General features: G+C 43.4%; 2 protein-coding genes across 2 annotated transcripts; one reads left to right on the forward strand and one right to left on the reverse strand.

Moving 5' to 3' along the window:
* Positions 1–9,129: 9,129 nt before the first annotated feature.
* Positions 9,130–11,256, forward strand: IL334_005695 (uncharacterized protein; the record flags this gene model as incomplete). Its single annotated transcript, XM_062937403.1, has 5 exons — positions 9,130–9,879; positions 9,948–10,072; positions 10,121–10,907; positions 10,998–11,162; positions 11,224–11,256. The coding sequence occupies 5 exons, from the start codon at positions 9,130–9,132 to the stop codon at positions 11,254–11,256; spliced, it is 1,860 nt and encodes a 619-aa protein (XP_062793454.1).
* A 123-nt stretch (positions 11,257–11,379) lies between these two features.
* Positions 11,380–13,423, reverse strand: IL334_005696 (uncharacterized protein; the record flags this gene model as incomplete). The annotated part of the gene is made up of 4 exons (XM_062937404.1): positions 11,380–11,481; positions 11,772–12,471; positions 12,529–12,620; positions 12,686–13,423. The coding sequence occupies 4 exons, from the start codon at positions 13,421–13,423 to the stop codon at positions 11,380–11,382; spliced, it is 1,632 nt and encodes a 543-aa protein (XP_062793455.1).
* Positions 13,424–13,790: the final 367 nt, after the last annotated feature.

Here is a 13,790-nt window from a genome sequence, read left to right on the forward strand (position 1 = left end):
AATGATAATGATGATGAGATCTTAGATCACCAATGTCGTAAGGGGGATTATGCACACACACAGACACACAGCACGGTTCCCCCCTTTCCCTTCCCCTCTCCCTCTGCCTATTCCCTTGTTGCCATTCTGTTGTGTCTTCGATTCTTATATTTCAGGTTCAGAGCTCTCGCTCTCACACGTGAGACCATCAGGGAGATAAAAGGTACCATCAAAGAAACAAAGAACCCCAGTCTGACAAAGTGAAAAGAGAGACAAAGAAAAGGGATGACGTTGGGGTTCGCTTGTGAAAGCAAGTTGAGATGATGGATTTTCAACTCACGTGAATGGACGGATGTTGCGGTCTAATTAAATATATCCTATGAGGTTGTCCAGATGCTATACTGTGAGAAGGAACGAGACAACGTCAAGGTTAGCGATAATACTAATGAAACAGTTCCGCATGAATGTCTGCGACTGATGAACTCTTCCTTTCCTCGTTCCAACTGAATTCTATGATGTCATTCATACGAGAGCGAGGGTTCACATTTCTTCCCAACGTGTGCATGGAAAGCGATGCGCAAAGCCCATTGGCCAATCTTGAACTTAAGAGAGGAAGGAAGAAAAAGAAAACAGAAACTCACGTTTCGAAGTGATCGAACGCTAGAAGAGTGTCGGGTCTCGGATCTCGGACTTATTATCGTTTATCTCGCTTCCTTTGTGACTATGATTTCGCGTTCTTCTTCTTCCTGTGTATTCTTCCTTTACTTTTCCAATTGATTGAGATGTATCTATGTATAATTCAAGAAATCAAGAGTTTTCCATTTGTTCTTCAACGATACGGGCATATACGCTGACAGGTGGTGGTATCGTGATAAATCCGTTCCCTATGACGAGTGATCGGTAACCAAAGGTTATCAATTCTTTATTGAGCACAGATAATCAAATAAAACCGGTAGATAATGGTGGGAAATCAGGCACGTTCTGCCCAAAAAAAAGGGGGATAAAGATGACGTCCTTACGGCCCCGTTGTGATATACGATCGAGGAAAGCAATATACCTCCAGGGATGGTTGGATCGAGGTTCCTGTGGATTCTTTCTTTCGTTTTCTTTCCAAATTTATAAACTACAGAAGATCGTATTTTTCTTTAACTGAATTAATCGTAATGGAATTGCCGTTATTTCTTCGCACCGGATTAAAAGGGCCGGGTCGTGCTAGAGTCACGTTGTGACGTCGATAAGGAACAGAATCTTCTGAGAGAGATGAATCGATTGCGGAATGTCGCTTGAATAGGGTACACGATAAGGGAAATTACGATTCCAACGATTCAATCTTCTGGATTGTAACGTTATTCCAGATGTGATTGTGATGGTATATTTAATGGTTTGGAGATATCTTCGGGGGAAAATATACGAGAGCTACCTTCAATGGTTAAATGACGGTGTATAATGAGGATGTGAGATAGGATCCAGCAATCTCGTTTGAAGTCTACTCTGAAATTCAAATGATGTGATTATCCGACGCACGATAGATTATTGGTTTGATATAGCTGTCAACTAAGTCAATGTCAGCACAAATGATGCCTCTGTATGTCTCGTAATGAATGGGCGATCTGCTCCGATTCATTCTTGATCCATCATTATTGAGAGTTCTCCACATTACAAACCCGTCACGCGATAATGAGAGGTCTGGATTATCACGCCACTAAAAGAAATGTCGCAAGGAAATCGACTTAATCAAAGGAAAAAAGTAGAATCATTGCATCTGATAGGTCAAAAGGAAGACTGATGGCAGAAGATAGGATTTTGCAGAAGGAATGACGAGAGAAACATAGAAGACTTTGAGACGATCAACACGGAAAACGGAGAGTCAAGCCACATGCCGTTCCAAAAATAAACGAAGAAATGAGGGATTTCGAGAAAGAAAGAGATAGCGGAGCAAAACCTATGTCAAAGAAGCACGGTATGGATAATTTATCAATCGGAGCGAAATAAACGGAATTGGGTGACCGACTTTCTCTCCATGTGAGGTCCCATGGAAGGGTCTGTTTATGTTAAATTCGCAATCGAGAACCGAAAACGCCTCTTTCTCTTTGATCCACATTTATATCTCAGATAAGCACAAGAGATTAACGGCCAATGCCCACTTGCCCGAGAAAGTGAATAAAAATGAATCGAGGTGTTGCCTTCGGCCGGTGAATTGAAGAGATGAATGGGAAATAAAGTTTAATGCGCAAAACAAAGAAGAAAATAATAGGAATGACTCGAGGCCGTACCCGTTTTCGTTCTCTTCTCTTTCTCGGTTGCCCATTCAACTCCTCCATCGGAAATAATTCTCAAAGTCTTCATGATCAATCATGCGATACAAAGGTTTTTGGGTACTCACTGTTTTTTTTCGGAAACAAGCAATAACAGGTTACAGCTGACGAGTTTAACTGGAATACCCCCCGGGAGTGCCACTCGTTCTTACTTTCTCTGTCGAGTATGAGTAACCAGCTAGGAATTTGTCAAGTATGGCAATCAGCTATAAGATCATATAAACATCCGGGTTTGGGCTAAGCGTTGAGGATAGCAAAGACAAGTTATATAAATGGGAGTATGACGTTAAAGGAAAGGAAACATAAATGAAAATCACGACCTTGGAAAAGGCGATGGAAAACATGAAATGTCAGGGGTTCTGAAAGACTAATCTCAATAGAAGGAATTTCGGCCCTTCTTAACAGAGAGGTAACATGCATAGCTTAATATGTCCGTCTCTCGTTTAGATCATCGCACCTCGCGAGGAGTAGAGGTGAGTGTAAGCCACTATCGCTTACCAAATACCAAGTCAAAGGTAACGCGGAGACACTGGGACCGATAAGAGGATAATTAAGAATTTAAGGGGGTAATGAGAAGGAATGTTGTGGTGAGTTTCGAATCAGCTGTCCAAAGTTACAAGCGCACAGTCACAGAATTTTAATTACATTTCTCCGGGATTGTCTTTTTGGCTCCGAGGAAAGAAGCCAGAACATGATTTTCCATCTGAGAAGGTGATAAGGTACAGGAACAAAGAGGCGGTTTAGGGGCCAAAAGATCTGGAAAGCGAAAATGGGAGATAGGAGAAGGGCGAAAGTAGATAAGGTGACGCGATGCCGAACCACCATCATTACAAGAGCCAAGCATACCGACGGAAGAAGAACACAGAAAGACATGTTGGGCGTCTGACCATTCAGTAGAAGGGTTTCTCCATACTGATGATAGATCATACAGACATTTAGATTGTGGTATTCCTGTATCTTCCCCACTGCTCCCAATTCTGTAGGAAGACGCTAAGAGATAGTGCGTGATGGTGATTATGATAAGAGGGAACGAGCATAAATCCGAAGTACTAAATCTTTAATGACCGACCAAATGAAACATGAAATGATAGATGTGGATGGCGTGTGAAAATCGAACAGATGTCAGGAGGGGCAAAGCGGGAATATCATTAAAAGAACGTTGGTTATCCCATTCTCGGATAAATTCATTAAGCCCCACTTCTGGATCATATCAAAACCTTCCTGTTGTCCGTAGCCAACTAATTGACGAGTCGTGGCACAGGCGTCACAACGAAAATACCGGTGGCCGATACGATCGGAGTGGATACGCACGAGATCCACTTGGAAAACTCATGGGCCGGCTATTGCCGTAATACTCAAGAAAGGCGAATAGAAACAATGAGATAACCAAAAGGCAGGTACGAGATTGGGTATCAAAGAGACATTACAAAAGGTCCAAAAGGGGAAGAGACAGAGGAACTCACCTCGATCTAGTTTAGATTGCTGGTGTTCAATCAGGCCGTACGAAAAGAACACGACGTCGACAATAAGACTGTCGGGATAACGTATGAGAATTAGAATGAAAGTCGAACAAAACTCTGGTAAGTGTACGTGTGCTTGATATGGGATCGACGAATTTGGAACGTTCTGGCTTTGAGGTCTGTGCCGGGGAATTGAATGTCGCAATTCTGGGAAATGAAGGAAGCAATCTAAATGATTATCAAACTATTGATGGTTAATAAACAAAACACAAGTTTGGAAAGAGGTGAGAAGAAAGCGAAAGCGTCGAAACAAAACAAAGTGTGGTGTTTTAATTATACTGTAATTTCATTTGTGATTAACCATGTAAAATCAAGAGGAACTATGACTACCCAATCGGTAGTTCGGACACCTGGAGTCTGAAAGTGAAGCGTCATCACGTTTTCCCTCTGCGTTCAGGTATTTTGAGATTGACAGGACCTTTGGTTAAAATGCCTTACTCGGTACCTGTTATTCGCTGATCATTCAGTTTTATAATGAAACGCTCCTCCGGCCCCTGTGGTTTTTCTCTTTCGTGACTGAGCCGATGGAAGAAGCTCGAAGTTCCAAAAGATCCAGTCCGAACATTATATTTTTCCGAGATGTTATTTCTACGCCTCATAACGATCGCTCACACGTTTTTGCTTCGTTCGACCCCGCAGGTGTTCAAGGGGCAAAAAAGTATCTATGGGATGAAATTATACGAGTAACATTAGATGTCTCCCATGGGATCATGGGAAATTGGGCGTGTTTTGGCAACGAGATATTCACGTAACAGGTATTACGTGGGATATTATGTGATTTTTCCAAAGGGATCATTTTATTCGGCAGAATAGGTTTTTATAAAGAATAACAAATACTTAAAACATAAAACTTCTTTTTGATATGCAGATCATCTTGGGAAAGTCTTCAGGTCCCGTTGTCTGCCTTACTTGTAATTACTGTATGGCCAAACTACAACCACAGGCTTTTCTTCCTCCCGGGGAACCCAGCGTTTGGAGTAGGAATGGTGGCGTCTTTTACATGTACCTTATCGTAACGTGTAAGGAATGGCTCCCATTCTATTTGATGAATACCGTAGTACAAATGAGGTCATTGATGGTCTCCACATCTATTTGGATCAATTCGCGACGTAACGTGTTTACTGGTATACCATGATGCTCCTGTGTTTCCAAGATCTAGCGGCCATTTTGCATTTCCTGATGGGATAGCGGGATGATCATCGGCCAAAATTTCCGCCCGTATGTTGTGTAGATCTCTTTTTCTGTAACTGTATTGCTCATTGCCGAAAATGGCCAGATCGCTTTTGGGATCTCGCTAATTACCGTGTGTAGATGCCAAGAATCACAGGCGTGATGTGATATGGTGGTGCTTGTATCGGCGCTGTCCTGCTGCTTTGTGCTTCTGTACATATTTGTCAAGAACGCCATCGCGTCATTACCGGTTGTAACTCAACCTATTATGCGAGATGATATGTTTATCAGAAGTCTTTGCCAGTGAAGACTCGCTCGGTTTATTTACGTTGCTTCAGAAGGCGTAGCGATAGTTCCTCGTTGTTCTAGTGGAGCTGAAGAACCCAGATACATCTATTCATCGAACTGCTCAGGTTCAGGTTCTCAATTTAGTAACTGAATTACGGTAAAAGGATGGGGCATATCTGTGGCCCCTCTGACCTCTGATCTGCGAAGGTGTCATTGACTCAATTTCTTTTGGAGCGACTAGCTGCCAAGGGTTTGAAAAGACTTCAATATGATCAGTTCTTTTGAATCAGCATCATATACTTCTTATTTTTTCGGGGCTACAGATAACGTATGGAAGGACACATTGTAAAAGGTATCTGGCCCCACGTTTTCTCTTCGCGGAAAGACTTGAGAGACAACGACGATCTCCGCCCATAACCGTTTCGATCGTAATTACGTTTGATGTCTCGTAATAACGTGACCAGCGGCAAGCACTATCAAGAGAGATTCCAAACAGTGCTTTTGTGAGATTGTCTCTACACGATTGAATCATAGTTCTAACATGGTTTCTTCGTTCTCGTGCTCTAGTGTGCACTTGATTTACCCTTGATCTTTTGTGTATGTAGGTCATGCCTACATGAAGATATCGTTCTTCGCATAATACATGATGGTATTTTTGGTAAAGATCTAGTCCAGATCTTCTTTTTGCGGGACCAGATTATCCCTTATGATAAAAGTTCTCGTAATACTAAAAAGATGACTCACATAAATCGAAAGACACGCAGTTTTGTGCTTTGTTCAAATTCAACAATAACGTGAAGAAAGGTGGCGTTTATTTCTTACGTTAAAGTTGCTGGAACATGCTCTCTAGTCAGGTAATTAACGCAGGTGGGTGGTCAAGTTGGTTTACCCCCTCTTCTTTGATCATGACATTTGTGACTGCGCTGTGTGGAATCCGAAAAGATTACTTTACTGAATCATGCTAGTAGTGGCGTTCTTGATTCCAACGTCGGTTACCCGAGATACTACTGTAAGTATTCATCAGCTTTGAATTGAGTTTGGTATTACAGTGATAGATCGTCCTATTGAATTGAGGTCAATTAATATACCCTGGTCATATGAAGCGCTTGACGTGGTTTATCAAGAGGGGCAGAAGGGTCCATGTGGACCATATCAAATTAAGGGACGCCGAACATATGGGATCTGGGAATCTGAACGATAAAGTTTGACCCCGTCGTGAGAGGTTCCAAAGGACGGACTAAATTTGCCGAGGATGATGACCAAATGACAAATCTTTCTCTACTCTTACAGTCATTTTCCATTAGTGTCCTCTTACGGCTGCTCTCGATTCCGTCGGACTTGGTCTGCATAGTCACAAGGATTTACGTGATGGTGCTTATACCATTTTTTTTAGGTGGTTCCCATGGAAAAAGGCGTTGAACTACGAAACCTTAAAGCGGTTCAATTAAAACGAATTGACCGTAACAGAGTTTATGAGAATCATGTTTCGCCTCTCAAATGTGTCATGTTCCTCACTGCGCAGATGATTTCCTTGTTCGTCCGAAGCGTCTCAAGGTAGAATACAGTGATCGGCAGGAATTCAATAAAGGGGGCGATGAGACTTGCTGCCCGTGTAACTCTGAACTCTCAATGGGGTATTGTCAAAAGACCCCTTCTTACATATATAGTCAAGTGATCATGTTATTCTAGACTTCGTAACGGCTGTACGGCACAGGTGAAGGGAAAAATTCCACGGCCCCCGAAAGGGCAAGTGTAGGAGGAAAGATTCTAGATGAAGTGGCGATTTTGAGTAGTGGAGCGGATATACCGTAGTCACGTCTGAGAATACTTTGGCGAAGATAGGCTATCAGTTCCACCGAGAAGGACCGATGAAAGATTTAGGCGAAGTGGCTAGACTTCATCGTGGTCTCCAAGCTGTACTTGGCTTAATCTTGGTCCTGGTCAAAGTGGTCGCCACTCGTCTTCCAAGTAACAAGTAATCATCCCTAGTGGCCTTGTCAACCACTTGAAAAACATGGGATGCCAGCGCTGTACAATCTCTTTCAATCCGCCAAAGAGTCTCTGCATGAATTTGTCAACGCAAAGGCCGATCGTTCCCCGCTTGGTTCACACAGGGATTGATGGGAGTAGAGGAATTGGAGAATGAAACAGACTGATGTATATCCTTTTGGTGTACTGGTTAGACATGTCATGTTAGCCTGGTGAGCTCCATACATTTTTCCCCTCTCTCTTGTCTCCCTATCGTTAAGCACGTCCCTCAATACCATCGCGCAATGGAGGGACTGGCGTAGAGTAGGAGAGAAGAAGGGGTATGCTGGCAGAGTAGTGAGTTCACATCTCTGAGATCTCGGTACGAACGGATTCGGTGCACTTTCGCTCTCTCCTGCAATAAGTCTATCTCAGTCATCTTGAAAGACACACAACACCACCTAGAGCATGCCCTTTTCCATAGCCCCCTAGTCCCTGAAATTCTCTTCCTCCGCGCTCGTTGTATGCGCCCAACTCATATTTCGAACCAGAACCTCGCGTTACTTCTTTAGCCACTTATTATCGCCCACCGTCTTCACCGTTTCCCCTCTACAGCGAATTCATCCATGATGTCGATCTATAGCTTTCATCTTTTGACCTCTTTGATCCCGTCTCTGCCTTGTTCGGAATCCCCAGTCGTATGTATGTTCTGCGCCAATGGACTTAGTACTCGTGTGCCGGTGACTACCTGTTCAGCTCCAATAATTAATCATTAGGACTATTTTTTCGCCTCAACACCTGCTAAGAATCCGCTGGGATTGTACAGTTTACACGTCGAATTAGGCTCTGGTCAAAACGAAACACCTAAATCTATGTCCATATACAGCATACTGTTCCAGACCCGCCATGACTAGTTCACATTCCCTTGTTCACATCAACAGGCACTACCGCAACTCATATGCGATTCCAGTGGTGACTCCAGGTACACCATCAATGTGAGGTGGGGTCACACGTTGGCAGCACTCACTGAAATCTGATCAGATTCTCGGAATACATCACTCAACAGCCCATCATGAACTGTATCTCACCTCCAAACCAGGACTCACAGATGAACAATCTTACCGGCTTCGAATGAGGTGGAAATTTCAGGTAGATCAGACAAGCTCACACCAAAGATATGGTTTTCTTCTTGCTTAGGGTTTTCACCGATGATAGGATGGAGAGGAGCCTACTTCTGGAGCAGTCACTACCCTAAATGAAAGACATATCGCACTCATGATATTAATGCCTTCAATCCTTTACCAGGCAATTGGCTGATTGACACTTACTTAATCTAACAAATGACAATCAGTCTTAGAGCTTTAGAGCTGAACAAACTACTTTCGGCATCTCTCACCGCGATGTAATCCGGCAACTTTGATTGGCTGGACACAAAGTCGATTATCTCATACCAAAGAACAGCGAAAGCGTAAACTTGTTTTACTGTCAAATTGAGAAGGTTCCCAGAATGCCGGTCATCGTAAAATTGCATGGTGATGCATACTTGAAGCGACCGTGCCCAGTGAAGTTAGTGATCATAGCTTTATTTTCAGCCAGCATGGGGCACCTTGCTATCAAGCCGGGTTAGCTATCCAATGATGTTCACGAAGTCCCCATACCTGTACCCTTCCCATTCCCTCCTGTCCATTCAGCCTAACAAAATTCTGCCACATACTAGTACAGTACTTCGGTCTATGCCGCTTTTATCGCTTCGAAACATCGTGGTTATCTAGCCGAGCACTGAACGTTGGTGTTTACGTCAAACTGAGATTAATCGACTTCATTTTCTTGAGACGGACTATCATCAATTTCCTTGCCCTCATTGACTGCCAGCAAATTACGCAACTCCAATGGATCGACTCGATGACTACTTGGTGGAACTGATCGTCCAAAGATCAGGACTTAAAGACGTCCTGAATTGTTCAGGAACATGTAAACGATTCAACACAATCATAACCTGTTCAACCGTCATACAGCTCTTTCTTCACAGACAGCTTTTTGGAAGATCTTATCCATCCACACCACATGATCTTATTTGTTCTTCCGGCGAACGCAAGGCTGGTCTTTCCTTGGCTCAAAAGCTTGCTACCCTGTCGAAAGTCGAGCATAACATCATACGCTACAAACCGCATCTTCGATCGTACAAAATCCCACATGGTCAAGTTATCTGTGCTATTGGAGATGGCTACATCGTTACAGTATTCAAGCCCAATTTGGATGTAGACCCGGGACCAGACCAACTATACTCGTTAGCTACTATATGGACTCCCTATGAAGGAGAACTTAGAGCTAAAGTAGTCAAAGTGGATTTCAAACCTTGTTCCGACCCTGGAGCTAAAGTTGTAGATGTCGAAGATAACGTCATCATTTGTATGCAAGAATTCCAATTGGAAAGAGGATCTCTTTACAGGACTAGAGTAATTCGCCTTTTCAATGACGGCGATATAGCTCGTCCCTGGCCATCAGACGAACCCATCAGTTCAGAGGCGTTCGAATCTATGTTGACTCCAAGAATACGCATTGGACGAGCAGGATTATTAGTGATGAGTTCAGATCGCGAGATCAGATGGACTAAATGGACAGATGGAAGAGAAGCAAAGGTAGGTCCAGCTGATGGCACGATACTTAGGTAGATCGATACTGAGCACTGCAGTCTACATCCATCCAGTGGGGTACGATTGAGAGCCCACCATATCTCAAATCTCCTTATTCCGTCAGGGTTTACGGTCATGATATCGTAGGCATATTGGGACAATGCGAAGCTCAGAGCCTCACACAAAGTATCGAAACGAAGTAAGCTCATTAAGTCCCCTCCGTATCCGTTTTCTGACGTTTGTAAAGCTCGGACCCTTGGCCTGTCTGTCGAGATTATCTTCTCATCTATAAACTCAATCATCCAACGAGAGACTCTTTAGTGAGACCGACCCTGATTCTCCGCATGCCGTGGACAAGAAATGAGTATTCGTTCATGATGGGCGAATCCCTCATCCATGGACCACCTGGTACTCTCGCAAAACCGGCTGTCTTGGCCAACTCCAATAATGGTCATAGCGCAGTAATGCAAGTAGATGTCGTGCTGGAGGAAGAAGATGTACATCCACAGCTTCAAGATTACCGACCATGGGGCACCATCGATATTCCTTTGAAGATCATCTTTGCCATGATGGACAACTTGGATAAACCTATCAGTACCGGAAGACACAAGGGAAGAACGAGGCAAATTCGATCTACCCGACAATTCCATCCAACGACCCCAACGACCGACTCTGAGATATCTCAAATGCTTTCCGCGGAGGAAGAATTCAAATGCGAATGCTGTATCCGTCTTAATGAACCTGTCGAACTTTTGAACGGGGTTCGTGTGTTCTCCCCGGATGAATGGATGGACAAAGCTTATTCATCATACACGAGATCGTTACCCGATTTGCCCGAAAATCCTTGTATCTTTGGAACAAGATTCATCGAAGACTATAGGCATTGCCATGAGCACAAAACGACCGATGGCCATGTCTTGACGGAAATCAAAATGAGAAATTATTTATGCGAATCTGAGTATGACACTCAAAAGCCTATCGCATTAGGAGGAATGGGAAAGACGCTGAGGTTACCTAAGGTTGGGAAAGATACTGTAAGTATCAGACAACGCCGATATCTTTATCGAAGATCATCTGCATGGTGACAATGAATAATTTGGACTGATGCTACACATATCATATAGGGGAGACTCCGATCGTCCGGCCTTCGTGTTTACAAGCCTAAGAGTGACACAATGGATAGGTTCGCTGTACACACATTCTCGTTGGGACGATTCAAAAATATTCCAGCCAGGGGTCTCATCGAACACGTATTCTTCGACGGGGAGAAGTTTGTCTTCGAACACAGTGTGAGTTGTTGACAGGCTCTCTCGTGGAACAGATAATGTTGATCAAGATGATGTGTTATAGGGGGGTTGGGTCACCATGTTGGATTTTGCCTAAAGAGATTTCAACCCTTGATAATCGTTGATCGCTTGCCACCGGCATGATATAGAATGGAACGGATATACCAAGAGTTAATCTGCTCTATCATGTTGAGCATGTCAGATACACAAGCAGGTACAGCTAGGATATCATGACCTTGTTGAGGAGAGCGTCGGTCATCGGCCTAGGAAGCGATGTTCTTGGAGCATCGGTGATTAGATTAGAAGCCATAGTCGAATACGTCTATCTCAGAGTTCTAGTCAAATTCAGACGAATCAGCTTGCTTTTTCGGCATCGTGGTATGAATCTGAATCACTTGATGCTCGACACACAAACGTTTCCCGTCAAAGTGGATGCTATGAATGGAAGGAACCCCCGACGTATAGGTGATATTAAGATGGGAGATACCGAGACTATCTTCTGACACTGGTATTATCTCCTTAATCACATGTTTGTGGTCGAGTGGATCAGTACTATTGGACTTCCGATACGGTTTAGTATGTTTACAAATCACGCAAATTTCTGTAACTCACTGTTTCCACTGAGCGTTCATGTTCGCTTACTTCGAGATCCAGTGATTCTCCAAGTCCTCCCAAAGCCATTCCAAGCCTGGGTTGCATCATACTTGCTTCACTATTCAAATCGTACATGTGAATATGAACCGGCTCACGGGATCTTTCAGTGATATCGTCAAATCGACGAGGTTGTTCATATCTAAATATCCTGGATCCAGCACCAGATTGGTTCTCATCATTGGGCATTGGCTCCCTAGACATAGAAGAGTATTTCCTCCACTCTTCCGGATCTAGTATTGGGACTCCAGGAAACAAGCGGGCGAACTCAAAATCATCATTGTATTCAGTACTATCCTCTATTTCATGCTTCCTTACACTTTCGAACAAGTATTCAATATTTTCCACAGGGATCCGAATCATCAAATCGTGTAGATGAGAACCATTGTATCTTTGATAGTGGTCTTGATAAGTAAAATGGATGTGGATCATATCGTTTGAATGGGTTGATCCGATCAATGTACAAGTGTGCAACCCTACTGGACCGCGTGTCTTGCGTTTCACGGTTTTTGGGAGATGTAGAGGAAGATGTGATGGTCTAGAGGGCAAACGCAAAGCCAAAGATGGAATGCTATGCCCTGATGGAGCGGAAAGGAGTAATTCGTCTATTCTATACAAGAGAAGATAATTGGCTCTTCGACCGTTATGAGGACCATCATACCTACCACAATTGTCAGCAGAACATCAAAGACGTTCGGCCAAAGTACACCACACTAACTCTGTCCATGAAAGAGTGATTTGCACACCTAACAAATCAGGTCCGACAAAAGCGCAATTATGTGGATTTTTAGTCTCTGGAATCACTAGGACCTACTTATGCTTACCATGAGCCGAGATCAAGGAATACATATAAACAGCTTTCAGACCTAACTCACGCCTATGGAGAATCCAGTCTGCCAGTCGTAGAGCCTGATAGTTCGTTCCATTCTGAGCTGCAATATGTTTCTAGGTCCAAGGGAATAAGCTGATCTCGAAGATCCTATGTTGAACATAGCTGGATTATTTACATTCGTGGGTCCAATCCTCAAATCAGATACTGAATACGGTTCTAATTCTTCTGATTCACAGAGTAAATGAAAGGGAGAAAAGCGAATATCTCCTGGATCAGGTGTCATTTTTTGTAAGATTATCAAATCGTTTTTCAAGTCTATCAAACTATCATTTATTCTATGTTGGAATCTTACTTTCAGTTTCTTCGATTCCCATTGTTGCCCGCCTGATTGTTGAGTCCATAATGTGTATACCTGGTAATATCCATCTCCGATACCGATTGATGGTTGCCTGGACCTAGTCAAGACGTGAATCCCATCGGCAGCAACAACGAAGTGTCCTGGGTCAATATCGAATTTGGAGTATCTAGGCTGGAAGTCGCGGAATGCTTTTTCGAATCTGATTATTTCTTGAAGTTGTCCCTTATCAGACGTGTGCGAGGTATGAGAATTCGATGATAGATGGTGTGAGTTGTAGATATGCTGATGCAGCCTGAGCTGAATAGACGAGAATTTGGTGATGACATGATTAAATCGATGACTGGTCTGTGAGCATCGGACGAGGTCGACGGGGGTTGCGAATCGAAATATACGCTCCAGAAGATAGTCATCTAGCGTTTCCATCTCGTGAGACGATGTATCTTAAATGGGTTGCCTGTATCTCATTGAACGATGTTTGCTCGTCATCTTACATCACAAGATACCAACACCAGATAATCCGGGACATATGCATAAATGCCTAACCTCCACTTTGGGAGCACCACAATTAACCTCCCCCCCCCACTTGACTTTACAACCATTACAACCAGCGGAGTCGCACTGCTATACACTCTCAGATACACGAACTGTGTTATTTTTGATGGCGCGAGGATGATCTTCCACAGAGTCTTGGTATTGTGATGGCCGGTAGATTAACGATTGAGCAGTAGCGTTATGATAACTCGCAAGAGGAATATCTGCTCTGTTTTTGAATTAATGAATCAGGTAAAAA

Source organism: Kwoniella shivajii, chromosome 7 (genome assembly GCF_035658355.1).
Source record: "Kwoniella shivajii chromosome 7, complete sequence".
Lineage (NCBI taxonomy): Eukaryota > Fungi > Basidiomycota > Tremellomycetes > Tremellales > Cryptococcaceae > Kwoniella > Kwoniella shivajii.